The sequence below is a fragment of the Hypomesus nipponensis genome, chromosome 28, assembly GCF_054491055.1.
Source record: "Hypomesus nipponensis isolate SF chromosome 28, ASM5449105v1, whole genome shotgun sequence".
Lineage (NCBI taxonomy): Eukaryota > Metazoa > Chordata > Actinopteri > Osmeriformes > Osmeridae > Hypomesus > Hypomesus nipponensis.
Window position 1 is genome coordinate 3,578,662 of NC_140388.1, and position 23,752 is coordinate 3,602,413.

Here is a 23,752-nt window from a genome sequence, read left to right on the forward strand (position 1 = left end):
AAAATATATACATAAAAATGAAAATATATAGTCTCTGCTACACTAGGGTTCAAACAATTGAAGTACAACATTCAAACATTTGAACATTAAAGTTCAAATGTGGCATCATTTTAATGTAAACATTTTGTAACACGGCGCACAATGCAGCAGAGGGTTAAGACAAGAAGCCCTTTTAGACTCTCCATGTGGTTCAATTCTTCAATGAAAAAGACACACAAACCCAAGCACCTTAGAACCCTGCAGAGCATTCCATAAGAGAGCCAGAGGCAGGAGACAGAGAAACAGCATGGAGGAGGCTTGAGACAGCTCAGAGGTAACAGAACAGAACATGAGGTCTACTACAGGTTTTAGGCAAAGTACATCTTGAATGTGAACACCAGGGTGCCTGTGTTGAAAGAAAGATCGGGTGATATTAAGACCCGCTTCCATGGTAGGTTTGTTGTTTTGTCGACATTGTGGATATCAGCTAGTGGTCACAGCCAAACAGCTCCAGGGAAACCCTGTGCTGTTCCGGAAGGGCCCGGGCCATGAGCATGGTCACTGGTGTGGGGAGGAGGGAGAGCGCTGTTGTGCTGTAGCAGATTAGAGCTACCAAAATAAAGTGTCATCTTGACTCTTTTAACAGCGAGCCATTTCATCCTTGATATATTCATATGTGAAATCAACATGATAAAAGTTATGGCATTGTATGACAGTGTTGCAATCTAGATAGACTTTACAGTCTATAAAAAACATAATTAAGAACTATAATTTGCAGTCACAGCGTTTGACAATGGTGATTCAATCTGTTCCCTGATGGTTTGTGCAATAGCTGTGTGTGTGTGGTCTGCTCCCTAGTGGATTACTGGTGGAACTGCAGGTGATCGTGCTGCCTCCAGCCAAGCTGGTACAGAACATAGTTCTGCTGCTGTCAGGAACATGCTAGGTAGCAGTACAAGTCACTGGAGAGGCTAATGCTTCAGAGGTGATCCTGAGGTTTTCAACTGTAAAATGAAGGCGGTCTGCATTGACACTGAGCACACATAGAAGCAAGCCATGTAACCATACGTTTTATTCAATCATCTTGAGGCAACAATAGTTGATTGAACACCGGTTGACCATTAGAATAGAATAGACTTTATTTGTCATAGTGCATTAGATACTCAACAACATTTTCTTGTGCAACCACTAACCCCCCCCCCCCCCCTAAAAAAAACAAAAAACAATGCTTACATCCACATACACCCTTTAACAACACTACAGCACATTTAAGCATGCTTGCAACCCCACTCACACATAAATATATGAAAAACATGAATAGTTGTGTTGGTGGGGGGTAGGAGGGCTGTGTGGGTGTGTAGTTCTGTGATGGCCCTGGGGATGAAGCTGTTCTGCAGTCTGAATGTGGGCTGTGGTGGCCCGCTAGCGCCTCCCAAAGGGCAGCAGGGAGAAGAGATCTGCAGGGTGAGTCTCATCCTTCCAAATGCCCCCTGGCCGGCCGAGGCAGCGTGTCCTTTACTGCAGCAATTATGTTTCTGTCTTCTTTTTTTTCAATACAGTAACCATACATTCTGTAAAGCTATTCTGACATCGGTCATTCATTTTTTGTTCTGAATTTCTGCAGCAAAAAAACAAAATGCATGCATTTTCTAAACCCAACAAAACACAAATGTAGAGGCTTCAAAAGAAACTGCATTGCAAACACAATCTATAATCCATATACTGTGAGACCTGACACATACCTGCATAAATGAATGCAGTTTCTGTAATTCCATCTGATGTTAGTGTTTTTTATGACATTGTGCTATGATTGACTAAATGTTACTGTGAAAAGAGAACGTGTGTTAGTGTTTGGAAGACATGGTGTCATTTTTTGTATGCTTTGTTTTGGCAATTGTGTGTGGTAGGTGTGTTGGTGCGTTAAGAGTTTAGAAAAATGTTAAAGGTATTGAAAAAACTGTCATAGCGATTGTAAAAAAACTGTAAGTGAAACAATGAACGTTTTTTAGATCATAGTTGGATTTGTTTTCACTTGGTACTGCAGATTTTCTGTGTACATGTGCAGCCTGAGTCTCTGTAAGGTAAAGAGGTCCTGCAGCGAGGCCTCCACTGAGCAGAATATAGACATGGCACGCACGCAGGCCAGACAGTGGGGAGACAGTGGGACCAGCTCACCTGCTGAACGTTCTAGTGTATCAGTACACTGACCACTGAAGACCCGTTAAGGAAGTAATTCTGTGCATTCTATATCTGTGCTGTCCAACTCATGTATTTAAGCATGGCGGAGAGACAGAGTTTTCACTCATGCCATCAGTTTGTCTTGAACTGATTCTTTGATCCGGGCCACTCAACTAACAAACCAAAGTCAACTCCTTTCCTTTGTTGTGACTCCTTCCGGCCTGCCTTCTCCAGAATATCCATCATATCATCGGCCATGAAGTAAATATGGAATTGTAAAGCTGGGTGTCAAACCTGCCCCCACCTCTCATATGCTAAAGTCTGAAGTTTCTGGACGGTCTCAACTTGATTGCCCTCACACCCCATTCAAGACGTGGTGTGATTGGTTGTCTTTGTGCATAAAGGGATTGTAATGCATTGTTCTGTGGATTCTTCATCTCCTGAGACCTTCTCCTCAGTTCTGGCTTGTCCTACTCCTTGCTCACCTCTTTCTCTCTCTCTCTGATTTACAATGATCATGGTAGAGTAGGTAAGATTTAAAGCTTTCATTTTGTAACATGTTTGCCTTGTAATTGATTTCACTAATTTGCAATGTTATTAAATGTGTATTTCATTTAACCATACGTTGACCATTCTTGCTCTGATTTAACCCATATAGTCAAACAACTGGAATTCTATTGGTATTGGCATTATTTGGTTCATGCTAATACACTGTTCTAGTTTCCCATCTTCCTTTAAACCATAGGGGAATTCGTTTTGTTTGGACAATATTTTACCCCCTACAGAATATAACCTTGTCTGTCAATGTATGTGTACATTGATACTCTGAAATAATATTGTAAAATCACTTACTTTAAAGTCTGCTTTTCAGTCTGAGAATCTGCCTTACAGATTCACATAGTCTGTGCAAAACATTTAGACTTTCACTTTTACCTGTACCTCACCCTACTTCTCTCATTTCATGCCTCATCCGCCTCCTTATATGGACCAATAGGAAACCAAAGTATGTGCTCACCTGCATATATGGACCAATAGGAACCAGAAGGAGGTACACCCCTTTATATAATATATATATATATATATATATATATATATATATATATAAAAAGGAAACAGGACGAGATAAAAGTTGGTAATTTGAGCATCAGCTGAAAAAGACTAGCTACCCACAACATAGCCAAGACCTCACTGCACGCTTCAAGGTGCAGTGTCCACTTGAACCTGGCCATAGAATTATTTACAAATAGTCTGCTACACTCCCAAATATATTTTGAGGTTGCACAGATAACATTTCAAATATTTTCAAAATGGCCGCAATTGAGAGCCTCTTCATGTGGTCATTTTATATCAACTATTTATTCATTAAATTGAAAGAAAATGTGCCATATTGTGATATGTATCGTTATCGGGATATGAAACGATCTATATCAGGATCTATATCAGCCCTACTGCAAACTAAAATACAACAGCACATTATCAGTAATACATTTAAAATGGGGAAAATGTAAATAATTGCTTTGCAGGTTGATTTAAGGTGTAGGCCCAACATGTTCAGTTAGGGGCTACAGTGCTCCTAGTAAAACAAGTTAGTCTGGACACCCTCACACAGCATGTGAGACTGTGTCAGCATGTGAGACTGTGTCAGCAGGTGTGACTGTGTCAGCAGGTGTGACTGTGTCAGCATGTGAGACTGTGTCAGCAGATGTAACTGTGTCAGCATGTGAGACTGTGTCAGCATGTGAGACTGTGTCAGCAGGTGTGACTGTGTCAGCATGTGAGACTGTGTCAGCAGGTGTGACCGTGTCAGCAGGTGTGACTGTGTCAGCATGTGAGACTGTGTCAGCAGGTGTGACTGTGTCAGCATGTGAGACTGTGTCAGCAGGTGTGACTGTGTCAGCAGGTGAGACTGTGTCAGCAGGTGAGACTGTGTCAGCAGGTGTGACTGTGTCAGCAGGTGTGACTGTGTCAGCAGGTGAGACTGTCAGCAGGTGGCTCTGATGGAAGGGGACGAAGCAGAGGAGCTGGTCTGAGGTCAGCAGAGGGAGGTCACTTTGAGGTATTAGGGGCCGTGTAGTATGAGGGGCCTTGTAGGCCATAATTCAAACTCACCTTTCATACACACTATTGAAGACCTTTTGCCTTTCATAAACACAACTGAAATACACTCACAGTCACTACTGAACACCTCTCAAGTATACTAGTGAAAACGAAACCTCACACGTTGACAACTGAAAACCTCTCATACTCATGAGTGGGAAACTCTTACACCACAGTGAACACCTCTCACACATACACCTGAATATGTAACATCTAGTATGTAAAATGGTCAGGTGGAGGAGAGCTGGAGGGAGATACAGGTGGAGGTAGTCAGGTGGAGGAGAGCTGGAGGGAGATACAGGTGGAGGTAGTCAGGTGGAGGAGAGCTGGAGGGAGATACAGGTGGAGGTAGTCAGGAAGTGTGAATGTCCCTCTGCCTACCCCTCTCTCTTTTTCTCCCCCTTTCTGTACAGATGCTTCTGTACCCAGTCCTGCTCCTTGTCCCTCTCTCTTTCTCTCACTTCCCTTCTTAATCTCTCTCGTATCGTAACTCTTAGTCAAATGTAAAATCATCTCCAGAAACATGACTTCTCATCCTTTCACATGATTATCACTGTACTGTGTTCTGTATGGTAACTCTTGATGTTTGTCCTCCCTCACTTACAGCCTACATCACCTGCCCTGCCAGAACCCTCCTCTCTCTGTCCTTTCTTTGATCACCTGCCCTGCCAGAACCCTCCTCTCTCTGTCCTGTCTCTGATCAGGGTCTCTCTCATGCTCAGGATCCTCTTGCACTGTGTAAATGAAACATTCACCAGTGCACAGAGGAACATGTAGAACAGGTTTACACTAGATGGTGTATTGAAGTGTTTGAGTTTATGTCATACTGGGTTGTCATGGGCTAGCCATCTCTTTGACCCACCATCAAAAGGTGTTAGCGTCCCAGTCTAAAGAGAACCAAAATACTCTAAATACGATACAAAAATAAAATAATTTAAACCCTGTATTAGACATGTACAGTGTTGCCAAATGTCACTGCCTGTCTCCTTCCCTGGCCACTGTTAACTGATAACACAGTACATCCCCTTCCTGTCAATCAGCACAGGTGGGATGTCCTTAACCACTGACTGTTTAGACGGTGTTTTTATAACACACATTAGCCTAAGATCACATTTACAGACACACTAGACATGTTTAATGGACATGAAACAATGTTCTATTGTACAGCCTAGGATCTATGCTGTCAAACAAACACACCTGGAGTATTTGAAAGGATAAGACATCAGACCAGGGTTAGGGATGCTCATTTACTTAATCATAACCTATTCTGGACTGACAGTAAATCATCCACTCTCCAACATGTGAATAAACACCATTCTACTGACCTTTATAAAACTCTGGTTTCACCATCAGCCTCCTCTCTGTGTCCTCACCTGTGCTGTGCTGCAGTCACAGACTGGCCGTGTCCTCACCTGTGCTGTGCTGCAGTTACAGACTGGCCGTGTCCTCACCTGTGCTGTGCTGCAGTCACAGACTGGCCGTGTCCTCACCTGTGCTGTGCTGCAGTCAGAGACTGGCCGTGTCCTCACCTGTGCTGTGCTGCAGTCACAGACTGGCCGTGTCCTCACCTGTGCTGTGCTGCAGTCACAGACTGGCCGTGTCCTGACCTGCGCTGTGCTGCAGTCACAAAACCACATTGTGAACACCATGAGGGAAACAGGGACAGAAGTCTGACATGTTAATGATGGTCTGAACTTATGTGACGCAATAAAATAACTCAAAAAGTAAATCCATCTTGTCTGGCTTTTCCCCATGCTGTGTTTGACCTCTGACTGAAGCTGTAAGCCTGCTGCATTGGGCCTCATGTTCGGGGGCCCCGGGTCAGATTCCTCCATCTCTGCTTCGGCCTGTGGTGGAGGGAGGCACACCACGTGCACACGTGCACGCTGCACACCGGCACACGGCACGCCGGCACACTGCACCCCGGCACACTGCACCCCGGCACACTGCATGTCGGCACACTGCATGTCGGCACACTGCAATATCGGCACACTGCAATATCGGCACACTGCACACTGCACGCCGGCACACTGCACCCCGGCACACTGCATCCCGGCACACTGCACGCCGGCACAATGCACGCCGGCACACTGCACCCCGGCACACTGCACCCCGGCACACTGCACCACGGCACACTGCACCCCGGCACACTGCATCCCGGCACACTGCATCCCGGCACACTGCATGCCGGCACACTGCATGCAGCACAATGCCACACCCCTTCTGTGGACTGGAAAGCAGCATGCCACCAGTTGTATCCAGGCAGCACCAACAGCCTTTCAGCTGCCCTCTGGTCCGCTCCACCACTGACCCAGCCCCACTATGTACAGCATTGTAGCGCCGCTCCTGCTCATTCTGGGGGTTTGTCAGCGGGTGAGGAGCCAAGTTTGCAACGGGTAACCATGGTCACCTAGGGGTATACATTAACCACATACTCAGATGCCAATACAAGATCATTGCCTTATTTGACCGTAGCCTAATGATCCTAAATGACACATATGAGCACTAAGCCAGCCATCCTGCACAGCACCTGTGTGAGTCTGTTCCCCACACTGCTGTTTCACAGGAGAAATGAATCCTGAGTAGAGCCAGGACACCGTGCCACAACATGTGTCAAACACATGAGTGCATCCCAGATCCCAGCACATGAATAGAGTGGAAGTGTTTTCTGTTCACATGAGCGACTTCATGATCAGATGGGGCCCTCATAGCAACGTGAGTGCAGTCGATGGCTCCCATTACATTAGGAAATCGGCTCATCGCTGTGAACTGCAGTGTAATGTTGGCCTGCTCAGCGCCAGTGAAGGGAAAGTGTCTGTACCGGGGTGACATACGGATGAGAGCGTTCCATCCAGCTGGCATGGTGCGGCTCAGGGAGGTTTGGGAAATGCCTGAGCGCTCAGCCAGCTCTCTCTGGAAAGCCCCCGCTGGGAGGAAGCCCAGTGTGGTTTACACATCATCCACCGGATCAACTGAGCATCATACGGAGTGATTCAGCCCACCTGTTACTGTGTCTCATCCTGTGGAGGTGGACCCTGCCTCAGGCCTCCTGTGGGTCATGGATGAGCCAGAGTCAGGCTCACTGAGACAAGGGCATTTTCCCATGACTGTCTTGGAGCTGCACAGCACAGCCAGTATATATCATCTGTGGTAAAGAATCTGTGCTGCGTGCAATATTAACCATATACAGAGAGTGACATGCATTTCCTGAGTGATTTTGTTGTTCGTTTGATACCCTCAAGTTTAACAGGAGTTATTAAGTGGTGGCGTATTAAACAGTTAAAAGCATTTCCAGTTTGGGTTTGGCATTTTGATGTGAATCATCCACATCAATTATCAAACTTTTATTAGCGGAGGTAATTATGTTTTTTGAATCGTCAACGTCATAGACGTATGACAGTAACTGTAGTGGAAACTTTATTTTGTAATATTTGGTGAATTTCGGAACTTTTCAGTTAGAATTCGCCACGTTACAGAGCCAGACAAGACTTTGCGGACGGGCCGCACATTCTCACGTCAAGTTCATTTTTTAAACATCACACGGTGTGCGTGAAACCAGCGTACACAACGTTAATACATGAGAAGAGACCTGCCATCAGCAGCCCTGGTCTCTACAGCAGGATGTGACCTGCCATCACACAGCAGCCCTGGTCTCTACAGCAGGAAGTGACCTGCCATCAGACAGCAGCCCTGGTCTCTACAGCAGTAAGTGACCTGCCATCAGACAGCAGGCCTGGTCTCTACAGCAAGAAGTGACCTGCCATTAGGCAGCAGCCCTGGTCTCTACAGCAGGAAGAGACCTGCCATTAGGCAGCAGCCCTGGTCTCTACAGCAGGAAGAGACCTGCCATCAGACAGCAGCCCTGGTCTCTACAGCAGGAAGTGACCAGCCATCAGACAGCAGCACCATGGACAGCACCCCTGCTGCACTCCTCTCCAAGCTCTCCCAGCTCATTCCCTGATTACCACCACTGAGCTCCCCAGCTGGGGACACTTGGGACCAGGGCCACTGGAGAGAAGTCCAGAGACACAGCCACAGGAGAGGAGGGGAGACATGTCTGACAACTGGAGAGAAGTGCTGTGATTGGCTACCAGGACTGGGGTGCAGATACCTGACTGAGAGTGGCGATGCTGCCCACCTCCTTAAACTGAGGGAGTCCCTGAGTGACAACACCACCCTCCACGCTCTTAGAGTCATCAGATAGACACAACACAGTGCAGGAGCCTGGAGGAGTTCCTGAGTGCTGGAGTCAGACCCCCCCTCCCAACACCCCTCTTTATCACTCACAGTGAGTGAGACCCCCCCCCCCCTACCAACACCCCTCTTTATCACTCACAGTGAGTTAGACCCCCCCCCCCTACCAACACCCCTCTTTATCCCTCACAGTGAGTTAGACCCCCCCCCCCCTCTTTATCACACACATTGGCATGTTAATAAAACATAAACAAAACAATTTATCCAACATATTCTAAAGTTCAAGAGCACAAATACTCATGTTGTACCTGAAAAGGGGAGATATCAATAAAGATGCTTGGACACGCTGCATTTCTTCTGGCAGCTTCATTGAGAATGAGGCATCGTGGCCGAAAGCTCCCCCTACCGGCCTCTGCAGGCATGACTAAACAATCACAGCTCTCAAAGGCTCAACAAGTCGATCATAGATTAACACTGTATATAAATGAATTTCCATTTTATGCCCCTTTGACTGTTTTTAATACCTATTGAACTTATTGATTCCAAAATAGCTTCCAAAATAAAATAAATCAACCACAAAATCAATCTATCACACCAACAGTCTTTTGTCACATTTAATTTGTTAAAAACTATGTTTGATTCCCAATGATGGATGACAGTTTAGTTAGCAGTAAAATCTTGATGATTATTTACATAATGTACATTTTGTTTTGGGGAATTTCTTGGAATAGCGATTATTGTGACATGCATATTTTTGAATAGCAATAAGAATTCAAAAGATCTTGGTAAATATTGTGATTTTTAACATTAACTCAATAAAAGATTGACCTATTAGGGAGCTAAAATGTTGTATTTATTTATTTGTATCCATGACAATCCCAAGAAGATCAAACTCGTTTGATGGAATTCCAAACCATTGTCACAATGAATGAATCACAGTGTCGAACATTCCATTCTAAAGTTACCATGAATATGATATACCAAACAGAGCAGAAATCATCGACACAAGACAAGCACTGCCTCTTTACAATTACAATTACACAAAAAACGAAAGACAGACCAACAAATTCCTCATTCACTGCGAGGTAAGTTAACGCCTAAGAAGGTTATTGCCTACAGTATGTACAAAACAATGTACTATGTTCAAACTGTATAGGCCTATTCATGACTTTTGGTGTCTCAACAGGAGACCAGTCTCATGTAGTGTGTTTTTTTGTCCTCAAAAACAATATTTCAACACATAATTAGATATAAAAACATAACATTACCAAACCTGCATGCCAATGTTACTCCCTGTAGTCTTGATACACATGTTTCTCTCCACACGGACCTGCAGCCATGAATTGGGAACTTCCCACCATTGATCCACATGCTCCTGTGAAGTTCACTGAGCTGTATAACTTTTTGACACCACCAGAATGTCTGGATGAGGTAAGATTGTGGTGATAAACCAGAACCAAATGCAACAGTATCACTGTGCTTCACGACAGTGGCATTATATATGATGACTGGCATAGACATTGACACAACTGTCTCCCAGAGAACAACCATGAGGCAGTTCATGTCCTTACTGGAGCAAGGAGCAGTTCCATCCTCTGTTACTCTGAAGGACATCACCAAGTGGCTCTTTGGGGAAGAATGTTTCATCAGCAAGTGAGACAGGCTTAGTCTTTCTCTCGGGAGTTACAAAATACATGTGTGAATGTGTGTGTATGAGAGAGATAGAGAGAGAGAGAGAGAGAGAGAGAGAGAGAGAGAGAGAGAGAGAGAGGGAGAGAAAGAACAATTGTCATTCAAAAAGTGATGGTTTGCTCTTTATTTCTTCTATTTTGAAGGTGTCGGGCCTGCAATCAAGACTTGCGACAGCTGACTGCCATAAGGGTAAGAGCTTCATAGTGGACCTTGTTCACAGTACAAACTCCCAGAGAACCAAAGACTTGTATTACGGTCTCTATATTGAAGACAGTAACAGTGCAAGTTACATTAATGTATTCAAGATGTTAGTGTTTGATTGCACAGAATTGATCTTTTGATGGTGTTTCTGTACTCAGGTCTGGTATATGAAGAGACGCGACCAGCTTCTGAAGATCCAGCAGGAGATTCTTAGAGAGACCGAGAAGGAGTGTCGTCTCTCTGGGCTGTTTGGCAGAAAGGTATGGACAACAACCTGGTGTAGAGAAACAGTACTTCACATTCTGGAACAAAGGATTTCCTTTATTTCCCTGACTGACAACTCTCTCTCTCTTTCCCTCCCTCCCTCTCTCTCTCTTTCCTCGCGCTGTCTCTTTCTCTCTATCTCTCTCTCTTTCTCTCTCTGTCTCTCTCTAACTCTCTTCTATTTTTCTCTGGTGAAGGTCACCATGGAGGGACTTCGTCGCAGCATGAAGATGTTCAGACCGTCTGTAGAGACAGAGGTCCGACATCTGCTCTCTGGCCTTCCTCACAGCCTGATGCCCTCTCACTCCACCTCTGAGGTCCCCGGAGCTCCCAGTCTCCTGCAGGAAACTGGAGAGCTCACCCCCAGGCTGGTCACCATCACCTTCCGCCACCTGCTGGGTGGAGGTACACAGGGAGGAACCACCTGGACCTCCGTAGACGGGCTGAGGGCCAAGGCCGCCATGGAGGAGATCCGGTGGCTGCTGAAGGACACCGTCACCTCTGTCCTGGCTCCGTACGGGGACGTCCCGGTGCACAAGATTGTGTTCATCACCTCAGCTCTGGCCCGGGATGTGGTGAAGGCTGTCTTTGACAGGTTTGAGGTGGAGTCTACCACTTTCTGCCTGCTGAATGACAGCTACAACCCGCATGCTCTGGAGGCAACCAGGAAGGTGGTCGATGAGTTGGCAAAGGGGAACAAGGTCATTGTGTTTTCAGTCTGTAGCTTATATGAAAATCACTCACATTTCACGTTTCTATTACGACAGCTCCAGAACATATGGGCATAAACTAGCTCTTAAACTAAGTCTCACTGTTTGAACTGTCTATCAACAGGGTCATAACAAGCCAGGTGCTGAGAGATCCTTCAGCCTCAAGGAGAGCATCACCGTGGCCACTGATCCCCAGGCAGAAAAGGTGAAGAAAGCAGATTGATTCATAGTTGGCTTTGGGTTCAGTATAATTGTGACCAAATGGGAGATTGTTTTCAATGGCAACTGAACCTTAATTCTCCCTCCAGTCTTGGTCTGCCTCAATGGAGAAAGGCCTCACCATCAAGGCCATCATCCAGGACCAGAAGGACATCAAGGCCCTGGCCACTGCTCGAGGTGACATGAAGACCAGTCAGACCAGACATCTGACTGCATCTCAGCTGTCCACAGCTTCTCTGGCTGAGTCTGGCCTCGACCTCACCCTGAGGGAGGCTGGGGCTCATGCTGCTGAGGGGAATCTGGAAAGAGGCAAGGCCTCAAAGCTGGCCCTAGAGGCTGGCCTCATCAGCAGCAAGACCCTGGCACTGGAAGCTGGCCTAACCAGCACAAAGACCCTGGATCTAGAGGCTGGCCTCACCAGCACCAAGACCCTGGATCTAGAGGCTGGCCTCACCAGCACCAAGACGTTGGCTTTAGAAGCTGGCCTCACCAGCAGCAAGACCCTGGTTCTAGAGGCTGGCCTCACCAGCACCAAGACCCTGGATCTAGAGGCTGGCCTCACCAACACCCTGGATCTAGAGGCTGGCCTCACCAGCACCAAGACCCTGGATCTAGAGGCTGGCCTCACCAACACCAAGACCTTGGCCTTAGAAGCTGGCCTCACCAGCACCAAGACCCTGGCCCTAGAGGCTGGCCTTACCAGCACCACAACCCTGGATCTAGAGGCTGGCCTCACCAGCAACAAGACCCTGGATCTAGAGGCTGGCCTCACCAGCACCAAGACCTTGGCCTTAGAAGCTGGCCTCACCAGCACCAAGACCCTGGATCTAGAGGCTGGCCTCACCAGAAACAAGACCCTGGCCCTAGAAGTTGGCCTCACCAGCACCAAGACCTTGGATCTAGAGGCTGGCCTCACCAGCACCAAGACTTTGGCCTTAGAAGCTGGCCTCACCAGCACCAAGACCCTGGATCTAGAGGCTGGCCTCACCAGAAACAAGACCCTGGATCTAGAGGCTGGCCTCACCAGCACCAAGACCCTGGATCTAAAGGTTGGCCTCACCAGCACCAAGACCCTGGATCTAGAGGCTGGCCTCACCAGCACCAAGACCTTGGCCTTAGAAGCTGGCCTCACCAGCACCAAAACCCTGGGTCTAGAGGCTGGCCTCACGAGCACCAAGCCCCTGGATCTAGATGCTGGCCTCACCAGCACCAAGACCCTGGATCTAGACGCTGGCCTCACCAGCACCAAAACCCTGGCCATAGAAGCTGGCCTCACCAGCACCAAGACCGTGGCCCTAGAAGCTGACCTCACCAGCACCAAAACCCTGGATCTAGAGGCTGGCCTCACCAGCACCAAGACCTTGGATCTAGAGGCTGGCCTCACCAGCACAAAAACCCTGGCCATAGAAGCTGGCCTCACCAGCACCAAGACCCTGGATCTAGAGGCTGGCCTCACCAGCACCAAGACCCTGGATCTAGAAGCTGGCCTCACCAGAAACAAGACCCTGGATCTAGAGGCTGGCCTCACAAGCAGCAAGACAGTGGCCCTAGAAGCTGGCCTCACCAGCACCAAGACCCTGGATCTAGAAGCTGGCCTCACCAGCAGCAAGACCCTGGATCTAAAGGTTGGCCTCACCAGCACCAAGACCCTGGATCTAGAGGCTGGCCTCACCAGCACCAAGACCTTGGCCTTAGAAGCTGGCCTCACCAGCACCAAAACCCTGGGTCTAGAGGCTGGCCTCACGAGCACCAAGCCCCTGGATCTAGATGCTGGCCTCACCAGCACCAAGACCCTGGATCTAGACGCTGGCCTCACCAGCACCAAAACCCTGGCCATAGAAGCTGGCCTCACCAGCACCAAGACCGTGGCCCTAGAAGCTGACCTCACCAGCACCAAAACCCTGGATCTAGAGGCTGGCCTCACCAGCACCAAGACCTTGGATCTAGAGGCTGGCCTCACCAGCACAAAAACCCTGGCCATAGAAGCTGGCCTCACCAGCACCAAGACCCTGGATCTAGAGGCTGGCCTCACCAGCACCAAGACCCTGGATCTAGAAGCTGGCCTCACCAGAAACAAGACCCTGGATCTAGAGGCTGGCCTCACAAGCAGCAAGACAGTGGCCCTAGAAGCTGGCCTCACCAGCACCAAGACCCTGGATCTAGAAGCTGGCCTCACCAGCAGCAAGACCCTGGATGGAGCTTCTGCCAAGATGTTGTTGCTTCTAGAAGATGAGCCACTGCTGAGCATCCATGGTGTCTTCCCTCAGGAGGCTCCAAGACTCCTCATGGTGTGAACATGACATCATTCTTTTGTTGACACGTTTCATCAGACTGAATATTACCATTGCACATGTGGTATGAACATACTTCAGTTTGGAAGTTGATGCCATTGCTCTACAGTATAGTTGATGGTCTTACATGCTTAGTATTGTCTGTTCACAGACCAGTGAGGTCCCAGCTGACGTGGAACAGGAAAGCTGCATTGGTGAGTACCTTCTCAGCTACCAGGAAGCTACATGCACACGTTCTACTACATACACACTTCTCAGATATACCAGGAAGCTGTGTGGAGAACATGCAGATACAGTGTTAATGCAGGTTTTCTCCCTCAGTGGGCGGACAACAGGAGAAGGATGGAGGGGAGGAGATAAGGGGGGGGATGAGAGGATTCCTCCGTTGAATGAGGAAGCTCTTTACCTGCTGCTCTGCCTCCTCAGAAGAGGAGGACTAGAGAGGCTCCCCAACAGTGAGAGGGACCCGAGGACCAGGCAATATCATCCATATGGACCCCTTGGACAGAACCTGTGTTCATCACAGAGCCTGAGCACAAAAGAAAATATCATTTGAAGCCATGTCTTTTTTTGTGGTTGACTTTTTATTTCTGGGATTTTACTGAAAATAGTGTGTTTGTAAGTGTTCATTATTTTGATTAAAAAATATATATACATATATACTGTATACATAAAAATGAAAATATATAGTCTCTGCTACACTACAGTCCAAACAAGTGAAGTACAGCATTCAAACATTTGAACATTAAAGTTCAAATGTGGCATAATTTCAATGTAAAAGTTTTGTAACACGGCGCACAATGCAGCAGAGGGTTAAGACAAGAAGCCCTTTTAGACTCTCCATGTGGTTCAATTCTTCAATGAAAAAGACACACAAACCCAAGCACCTTAGAACCCTGCAGAGCATTCCATAAGAGAGCCAGAGGCAGGAGACAGACAAACAGCATGAAGGAGGCTTGAGACAGATCAGAGGTAACAGAACAGAACATGAGGTCTACTGCAGGTTTTAGGTAAAGTAGATCTTGTATGTGAACATCAGGGTGCCTGTGTTGAAAGAAAGATTGGGTGATATTAAGACCCGCTTCCATGATAGGTTTGTTGTTTTGTGGACATTGTGGATGTCAGCTAGTGGTCACAGCCAAACAGCTCCAGGGAGACCTTGTGCTGTTCCAGAAGGGCCCGGGCCATGAGCATGGTCACTGGTGTGGGGAGGGGGGAGAGCGCTGTTGTGCTGTAGCAGATTAGAGCTGCCAAAATGAAGTGTCAACTTGACTCTTAACAGCGAGCCATTTCAACCTTGATATATTCATATGTGAAATAAATATGTGATATTTTTCTTGATATATTCATATGTGAAAAGGTTATGGCATTGTATGACATGGTTCAAAAAGTGTTGCAATCTAGATAGACTTTACAGTCTATAAAAAACAAAATTAAGAACCTACAATTAGCAGTCACAGCATTTGACAATGGTGATTCAATCTGCTCCCTGATGGCTTGTGCATTAGCTGTGTGTGTGTGTGTGGTCTGCCCCTAAGTGGATTGCCTGTGGAACTGCAGGTGACCGTGCTGACTCCATTAAAGCTGGTACAGAACATAGTTGTGCTGCTGTCAGGAACATGCTAGGTGGCAGTACAAGTCACTGGAGGGGCTAATGCTTCAGAGGCGATCCTGAGGTTTTCAACTGTAAAATGAAGGCAGTCTGCATTGACACAGTCTGCATTTATTCAATCATCTTGAGGCAACAATAGTTGATTGAACACCGGTTGACCATTAGAATAGAATAGACTATTTGTCATAGTGCATTAGATACTCTACAACATTTGCTTGCGCAACCAAAAAAAAAAAAAAGTAATATACAAAAAAGTAAATAACAATGCTTACATCCACCCTTCAACAACACTACAGCACATTTAAGCATGCTTGCAACCCCACGCACTCACACAGTTGTATGAAAAAGTTTGTGCACCCCTGATAATCTCCATTACTTTGGGGATCTCTGTCACACACACACACACACACACACACACACACACACACACACACACACACACACACACACACACACACACACACACACACACACACACACACACACACACACACACACACACACGGTTTATTCGATAAACAGAAAATATGTCATACGCATCATAAGAGAATTAAATAGTGCATAAATTTGGGCACCCCAACAGAAATCACATTAATACTTACTAGAGCCTCCTTTTGCAAAAATAACAGCCTCTAGACCAGGGGAAGGCAACCCTGGTCCTAGAGAGCCGCTGTCCTTCATGTTTTAGATGTTTCCCTGCACCAGCACACCTGATTCAAATGAATGTTCATTACCCGGCTTCCACAGAGCTTGATAACGACCCATTCATTTGAATCAGGTGTGCTGGAGTAGGGAACATCTAAAACGTGCAGGACAGGGGGTCCCTGAGGACCAGGGTTGAAGACCTCTGATCTAAAACATGCAGGACAGCAGCTCTCTAGGACCAGGGTTGCCTACCCCTGCTCTAGACGCTTCTTATATCCTCTGATGAGTGTCTTGACTGAGGTAATTTGGACCATTCTTCCTTACAATACATCTCCAGTTCAGTAAGTTTTAATGGGTACCAAGCGTGGACAGCCCACTTAGTCACCCCATAGATTTTCAATTATATTTAAGTCTGGGGACTGGGATGGCTATTCCAGAACATTGTAGTTGTTCCTCTGCATAAATTCCTTAGTGGATTTGGAGCAATGTTTCGGGTCGTTGTCCTGCTGGAACACCCAACTCCGCCGTAACTTCAGCTTTGTTACAGATTCTTGAACATCATTGTCCAGAATTAGCTGGTACTGAGTTGAATCCATGAGACCTTTATTAACCTTAACTAGATTCCCAGTTCCTGCACTAGCCACACAGCCCTACAGCATGATGGACCCCCCACCACATTTTACTGTGGGCAGCAAGTGTTTTTCTAGGAAGGCTGTGTTCTTTCGCCTCCATGCGTAACGCCTCATTGTGACCAAATAGCTCTCTGTCTCATCAGTCTACAGCACTTTGTTCCAAAATGAGCCCGGCTTGTTCAAATGTAGTCTGGCAAACCTCAAGAGAGCCCGTTTGTGGCGCGTGTGCAGAAAAGGCTTCTTCTGCATCACTCTCCCATACAGCTGTTCTCTGTGCGCTGAACGGTCGAGCACTGCACAGTGACACCATCTGCAGCAAGATGACCTTGCAGGTCTTTGGAGGTGGTCTGAGGGTTGTCCTTGACCATTCTTCACCTTTGCCTCTTGTTTTTTCTTGGCCTGCCACTTCTAGCCTTAACAAGAACTGTGCCTGTTGCCTTCCATTTCTTAATGACATTCCTCACAGTGGAAACAGAGCTGAAACCTCCGGGATAACTTTTTCTAGCCTTCCCCTAAACCATACTGCTGAACAATCTTTGTCTTAGATCTTTCGATAGCTGTTTTGAAGCCCCTATTTTGCCACTGTTCAGAGGAGAATTCAAGAGAAGCACAACTTGCAATTGGCCAACTTAAATACCCTTTCTAATGATTGAATGCACCTTTCTATGTAATTGAAGGCTTAACGAGTTAATCAGACTAATTATGTGTTGCAGTTAATCAGCATTTAGTAGGCAGAGGTATTCAAATCAAATAAATGATTAGGGTGTCCAAACTTTTGCACAGCCTATTTTTCACATTTGATTTAATTTCACACAACTAAATACTGCTACACCAAATATCCTTTTCTGTAAAACACCCCAGCATTCAGTGTTAACTAGAAAAAGAATATTACAATATTATATTTATCTTTTTTGGTGAAGACAGTAAATTATCATGCAGCCTCAGAGGGGTGCCTAACTTTTGCATAACACTGTAAATATATGAAAAACATGAATAGTTTTGTTGGGTGGGGGGTAGGAGGGCTGTGTGGGTGTGTAGTTCTGTGATGGCCCTGGGGATGAAGCTGTTCTGCAGTCTGAATGTGGGCTGTGGTGGCCCGCTAGCGCCTCCCAGAGGGCAGCAGGGAGAAGAGATCTGCAGGGTGAGTCTCATCCTTCCAAATGCCCCCTGGCCGGCCGAGGCAGCGTGTCCTCAGGATGTCGTCCAGGGGAGGCAGTGGAAGTCTGATTCTTCTCTCAGCAGACCTTCTGACCCCACTGAGGGATTTCCTGTCCTTGTCTGTGCAGTTGACGTACCATGCAGTGATACAGTCTGTGATGACGCTTTCAATGCCACAGTGGTAAAAAGACTGAAGCAGCTCTGGAGACAGCTCTGTTTCTCTTCAGTGTTCACAGGAAGTAGAGCCGCTGCTGTGCTTTCTGGACTGTGTTCATCTTCCATTTCTGGTCCTCTGAGAGCATAACCCCCAGGAACTGGAAGCAGGAGGTCCTCTCCACTTCCTCACCATTGATGATGAGGGGTCGAGGGTTTGCCTTTTGCCGTCTGAAGTCCACACCAGTAGAGGTCCACAGCAGTGTGGGATGAACAGAGACGTGGATCAGACGGCAGAATAATATGTTTTTTTGTTGATCACTTTGGTACTACAGTATTATTACAAGTACCATATTTCTTCAATTAAACGCTGCCATCGCTTAACTGCTGCTCCCAAAAAATCAGAAAACGGTTATTTAATCGGTTAAATTAAAACAGTTTTTATTACACAAGTAAATCTCAAGTGTAGAATATAGTGAGGTAACTGACTTTGCCACTCGCCTTGGGGGTCCCAATGAGTTCACATGTTCAATTGACACACCAAATGACAGTATCTTTTCACCACACCTGTGGTGTGACACACATCAGAATGTCATGAAGCAACTGTCTTTCACAAGGCAATAATCAGCATCCCTTTGAAATGCTTCTCTTCTGATTGGTGTCAATACATTTGACCAACACTTGTAGTTTCTGAGAGCTGCATGCCAGTCTAATCATTTTCAGCATGTTCAGCAGGGATATACTGGATGTGTGTGTGTGTGCATGTTGGTATTTGTTTGTTTCTGTGTGTGTATTTCAGTCAAGCCACTCACATATTAGATTTGAGCATTTCTTGATAACCATAGACATGGAAATAGGTTTGACTTTAGCAGAGTGGATGTATATAGGGCAGGGGTTCCCAATCCTGGTCCTCGGGCCTCCCTGCCCTGCATGTTTTAGATGTTTCCCTGCTCCAACACACCTGATTCCAATGAATGGGTCGTTATCTAGTTATGCAGAAACCTGCTAATGACCATTCATTTGAATCAGGTGTGTTGGAACAAGGAAGCATCTTATGCTGGTGAAACACTAACTACAGGATAATTGGGCCGATTTCGCCCCTTCCGACAATCCTAGGTAACATCACGATTATCTTGATGGTTCTACAGATTATTTTATCAGATGTTCCCTTGGTGTGAAGTGAATCCTAAATATTCAACAATATGTGTGGGGGGAACCCCGAGGACAAACGCCGAGTTTATCATGTGAAACGAAACATATCCAATCAGAAAGCAAGCTGAGAGAAGTAGGTGGTATTGCATTTATGGTTAGGTTCCCGTGTCTTCCGGTCGTTATTCTATTAACTCCAATCCAGTCAACATTTACAAAACTATCTCCCCCAATAATTTTTGTTCGATTCTCGAACCTGGCTCATACTACTAGCTTTTTCATAGAATAATTTTTCCTGATTTTTGCTAAGATTGAAACCAATTCGAAATGGGTAAAGCAGCCCATTTATTTGCTTACTTCAAGAAAAGTTGCCTGGAAACGTGCTCGCGGATACGAACAATGAACGAGCACAAAAGGGAACATCAGCAAATCGCTGATTTACCTGAGCTGAATGAGGACAAGGAGAAAGGGCTTGATAATCTACAGTTGCCTGCTTTTCTTGTAGCACGTTTTACAAATGGTTGCACACATACACGACGGTTGTTTGTAGAGTTTATGCCCGTTATTTTAAAGCAGATTTAACCATTTCGTAATGAACGCTATGCTCACGGCATGACAAACGTAATTATAGCATAATAAAACCATGAAATATCATGGCATGTTGCGGTGTCATTATTGATTGTTGACATGTTATTCTGGAGTAAAGACGAATATGAATAAATCATGTCTGATAGCCACAATATGGTCGTTATATTGTTATAACTTTATATCAACACTAACGATGGCATTAACAATAAGGTATAGTAATAGTAAACAACACTCATCATCATTATAATAGTAACATAGGTAGGGTAATAGGCTTAATTTAGCTTGCTTTGCAAAGCTAGAACAACGACGGAGCCAGATATACAAGTTTACAGTTTATTTATCCGACACAATACAGCAGTCAAACTATAAACACGAAGCAAAAAGAACAACGTATAGGCCCTGCACGTATAATAGTGATGTTACGCTCGATACCGTGCTCACGAAGCGGTATCGACCTTTCGAAACCATTTGTACCGATACAAACGTGTCGAGCGTGGCTTCAAATGGGCAAAAACCACGTGATCAGAGTCTAAGTGACGTCCGAAGCATTGCACGTCACACGAGCAGCTGAGACAAACGGCGTTTTATTCAAACACTTACAAGACATCAGACATCGCTAATATTTGTAGGTTATAAAGAGGAGACAGGCCTATTTACGGACACTACATTCATTGACAGAACCAGATACAGATAGATTGCCAGAGCTAGATAAACAGAGATAGATACAGATATGAGATAGTAGGTGTACACAAGCACATAGCCTACATCTTTCTCTAGTTTTACCTGCCTTCAAATGTGGCCATCCCTTTCCCGGTTGCAAAAGCATGTTCCAAAACCTTCACCGCTAGCTTACATTGTCATATAGTAATATATGCTTTTAGCATATACTTCTACTAAAACAGGGTAGGGGATGAGATCTCACTGTATCTGAGTGAGGGGTTGCGCTCTTACCACGAGGCCATGCTCAACTGTGTAGGTAATGTAATAAGAACCTAAAAATAAATTTCATAAACGTAAAGTAGCAAAGACGTTACGTTGTTTATAATACAACAAGATATATGATAACATATTTTTGACAATTGCAAATCGAAACATTTGTCACATAACTTATCAACTTATCAAGTTGTCAATGACGATTATGAGACTGCAGCTCGAGGACTTGACGTCACTTGATTCCTTCCATCGCTCGATACAGTCGCCATACCATAAACTGACCAGCAGATGTCCCTATGGAGAAGATGTATCGAACGCTTCGAAAAAGCGATACTTTTTCGAGACAATTGTGTCAAATAGCTCGTTGCTTCGAAAAGCTTCGTTTCCCCCATCACTAACGTATAATACTACAGTACTAATAGTATTGATCTCCGTAAGGTTCACATGTATCTGCTTCTTGATCGGACTTGTACCACATTTTAACAGTTTTATGCTACGCCTTAGCTCCAGCTCACAAGCTGGCGACTGGTTGTCGCAAAGTATGACGTATACAGCTTGCACGAGTTTCGGAGCTAGGAACAAGCTTCTGCGCAAGACCGGACGAGTCGGTCTGGAAAGAGGCGCGGTCCATTTCAATAGGGTCCAAAGGCAGTGCTCCCTGCTCAGGCCCCTCTAAACCGGAACTCTCTCCTCAGGCCCCTAGAGCCGGAACTCTCTCCTCAGGCCCCTCTAAACCGGAACTCTCTCCTCAGGCCCCTAGAGCCGGAACTCTCTCCTCAGGCCCCTTGTTTCATGTGTATCCGAGGTATTAGCGCCACCGCTGGTCGGAGGATACTGCAGGCTATTTATATTAATAGGCTACCTTACATTGAACTTCGGTTTTAGCATAAGTCAATAATGTTTAACAAAGCGGAAATTAGCATTGCGGCTAGCGTTACGTATTGCTAACATTACAAACATGATCACTGTTCTAACCCTGGCAAGCATAGAAAATAGGTTTGGCAGTTTAGCGTCATCTAGTGGTCATTATAGAATATCACATGTTTTCCGTTGGTCATTTGCAGCAGCAACAGCTGGCTCGTGTTATTGTTTATTGTTTCCACGGCAACAAGAGCCGGCTCTGAAATAATTCATTTTTTAACGTTGATAATACAAACAACACTACTCTCTTAATCTGAAATCAATATCCATCCTTGTATTTATGTTAAATGTTGCTTCATCAATTACCACTTCAATCATAAAGATGTGTAATAGCACTAAACATATATTCCATATTCCAATAACGTAGGATTACGGCACGGTGTTCATGGGAAACTTAGGCTACTGCAGGGGGATAAATTAACAATAACCATGCCGAGAACATAGCCTTATGTATCGTTGATGAAATGCCTCATTTAGGCTATCACCGGCCAAACTGGCTAGCGAGTTTTTAATAAGAAAATGAAATTCAGCCCGCATTTGGCGGGTGTTAATTTAGAACTCTGTACCTAACGCTAGCCGCAATGCTAATTTCCGCTTTGTTAAACACTATTGACTTATGCTAAAACCGAAGTTCAATGTAAGTTAGCCTATTAATATAAATAGCCTACAGTATCCTCCGACCAGCGGTGGCGCTAATACCTCGGATACACATGAAAAAAGGGGCCTGAGGAGAGAGTTCCGGCTTCAGGGGCCTGAGGAGAGAGTTCCGGTTTAGAGGGGCCTGAGGAGGGAGCACTGCCTTTGGACCCTTCTCGTCCATTTAGCACTCTCGCTTGCCTCACTGCGCCAATGAGCACTTTTCATAGAAATGAATGGGGACGCCATCTTGGAAGACAGAAGTAGCTGTCTCTACTTATATTAACTCTATGACGACATATCACTAAAGCATAAGCCTAAAATGTATGTCAAAAGAAACGTTTTTAATTTCCGGCGCATTCAAACAATCCTCTCAGTGTAGTTTGGTTAGCAACAGCAGCTAGGCTACCTTGCTCATCGTAGCACAATTCAGCTTCTCCACGCAGGGCTCTAGACTGACTGAGACCAAAAAGTCGCATTTAAGGGCATATTTTCAGTTAGCAGATGGTAGCTACTGTTTGAATCGCGATTCCATCTGAAAAATAGGCTACTGCCGGTGGTGCAACGTTGTTAAAATAGCGTGTCTAAAGGGGGTTCAGCTTGTTTCATGAACAAGCCCCATCTGCAATTGACGCAAGCAAGCACACTCTACCCTCTCTAGCTTTCGTTACATTTTGTTTAGCTAAAGGGGAGAGGAGGGGGGGCTCCCTCCACATCCATCACCAGATGCCACTGTAGAGCAGAGTACTGACAGGTTTATCATCATTATTATTTTGTATTATTATTAAGAGGCCCCTGATTACCCGAGGCCCCGGGTTCAGGTAAGCCCGTGCATTAAGGCGCTACTGGAAAGGGCAAACAGCACCGCAAAACGCAGGGGTGCTTATTGCCCCGCTCTGACGACATCTGCGGTCTAATTCGGATACTAGACTAAGACTAGACTCATTGAATCTCTTGTGTCGTTATTTTGTGTTGGAATTAAAGCCATTTTTAGCCGAACCATGTCGTCCACTTTCTATCAAAAGTAATTGGTTGCTAGATAACACCTGAAACACACCGTGAGAAAACTTGAGAGCTATCTACAATTAGCCTATACCATTTATTTTCATTTACCAAATGAAAAGAGCTAAAATGCCATATAATAAACCGCTACTAACCTCGACCGTTCCCTCATGCCTCGCTATCGCTCAGTCGATACGCATCAATAAACTGTTGTCTGAACAAGCTCGAGCAACACCCGAAATTACAAAGCTAAAACTTACGTGTGCAGGTGCAGCATCTCCCCTCCCTACATGACTCAAGCTCACAGACAAAATAAAAACAATTTCAGACAAACTAAACCAAATTTCAGACCAAATAAAAATGTCTTCAAAGCATTGTTTACTAATGGGGAATGTAGTCAGAGGCTACAAAGGTCTTGCAAATGGCAGTACCCCCAGTATTCTTTGCTGAACCCATAATTGCATATTTCAGTGCTCAACAGGGTTAGGGTCTCAGCTC

The 23,752-nt window shown here is 45.7% G+C and overlaps 1 protein-coding gene across 1 annotated transcript; it reads left to right on the top strand.

Annotated features, from left to right (window-relative positions):
* The first annotated feature begins 9,738 nt into the window (after positions 1–9,738).
* Positions 9,739–14,381, top strand: LOC146219516 (uncharacterized). The gene is made up of 9 exons (XM_084695282.1): positions 9,739–9,879; positions 9,989–10,101; positions 10,284–10,329; positions 10,500–10,601; positions 10,803–11,321; positions 11,440–11,520; positions 11,624–12,259; positions 12,605–13,822; positions 13,977–14,381. Exons 1-9 carry the CDS (start codon positions 9,787–9,789, stop codon positions 14,379–14,381), a joined length of 3,213 nt encoding a protein of 1,070 aa, XP_084551408.1. The 5' UTR covers positions 9,739–9,786.
* Positions 14,382–23,752: the final 9,371 nt, after the last annotated feature.